This window comes from Ptychodera flava, chromosome 20 (genome assembly GCF_041260155.1).
Source record: "Ptychodera flava strain L36383 chromosome 20, AS_Pfla_20210202, whole genome shotgun sequence".
Lineage (NCBI taxonomy): Eukaryota > Metazoa > Hemichordata > Enteropneusta > Ptychoderidae > Ptychodera > Ptychodera flava.
Window position 1 is genome coordinate 7,836,885 of NC_091947.1, and position 616 is coordinate 7,837,500.

Genomic DNA, 616 nt, shown 5'->3' on the forward strand with positions numbered 1-616 from the left:
ACAATTCGATGAAAATTGTTAGATTTGAGAAGAACTGCACGATTACACTGATATTGTAATCAAGTCAATTTAATATGATTTAAATTTGATGTGATGATTTCACGCTTTCTCAGTCGCTCCGAGCCGGTGAACTTGTCGGTTCCTAATCGCTTCCGAAACTACCGTACGCGTTTGATACACAGTTGGCACACGCCCAACTTCCTATCACATGATCATGAGGTTTGTTGCTACTGGCAGACAGTATACTGTCAGTGAAATGACATGCTGTACAAACCGTACGATAGTCATCAGCGTATCCGCCCACTATGCACTATCAGCCAGTTCACGTTCTCGGCCTTGCGCCTGGTACGGGCTTACGTCATGACATACATGACGTCACCGAGATCATGTGAGGACAGTACAAATACACATGTACAACAATTAACATCCGTATTGGTCACAGTGCATTCAGTGCATAGGCAGTGAACATTTACTATCATTATCAGTCATCAGGCTCATTTCACGTTTCACATCCGTAGTATTCAGGTTTACCGTTCCAAATGCCACTTTTCAGGTCGATCGCAGACAGTACGACACCGATTCTTCTCGGTGCGGTTGGTACCGTCGTAGGATGTTT

At 44.2% G+C, this 616-nt stretch overlaps 1 protein-coding gene across 1 annotated transcript in view; it reads left to right on the forward strand.

Annotated features, from left to right (window-relative positions):
- Window positions 1-406: 406 nt before the first annotated feature.
- Window positions 407-616, forward strand: part of LOC139119905 (probable caffeoyl-CoA O-methyltransferase 1) — a 13,335-nt gene continuing 13,125 nt past the window's right edge. Inside the window, exon 1 of the mRNA XM_070683859.1 lies at window positions 407-616. This exon is cut by the window's right edge and continues 5 nt beyond it. Within this exon, the coding sequence (XP_070539960.1) occupies window positions 540-616 (77 nt within the window). The 5' untranslated portion in view covers window positions 407-539.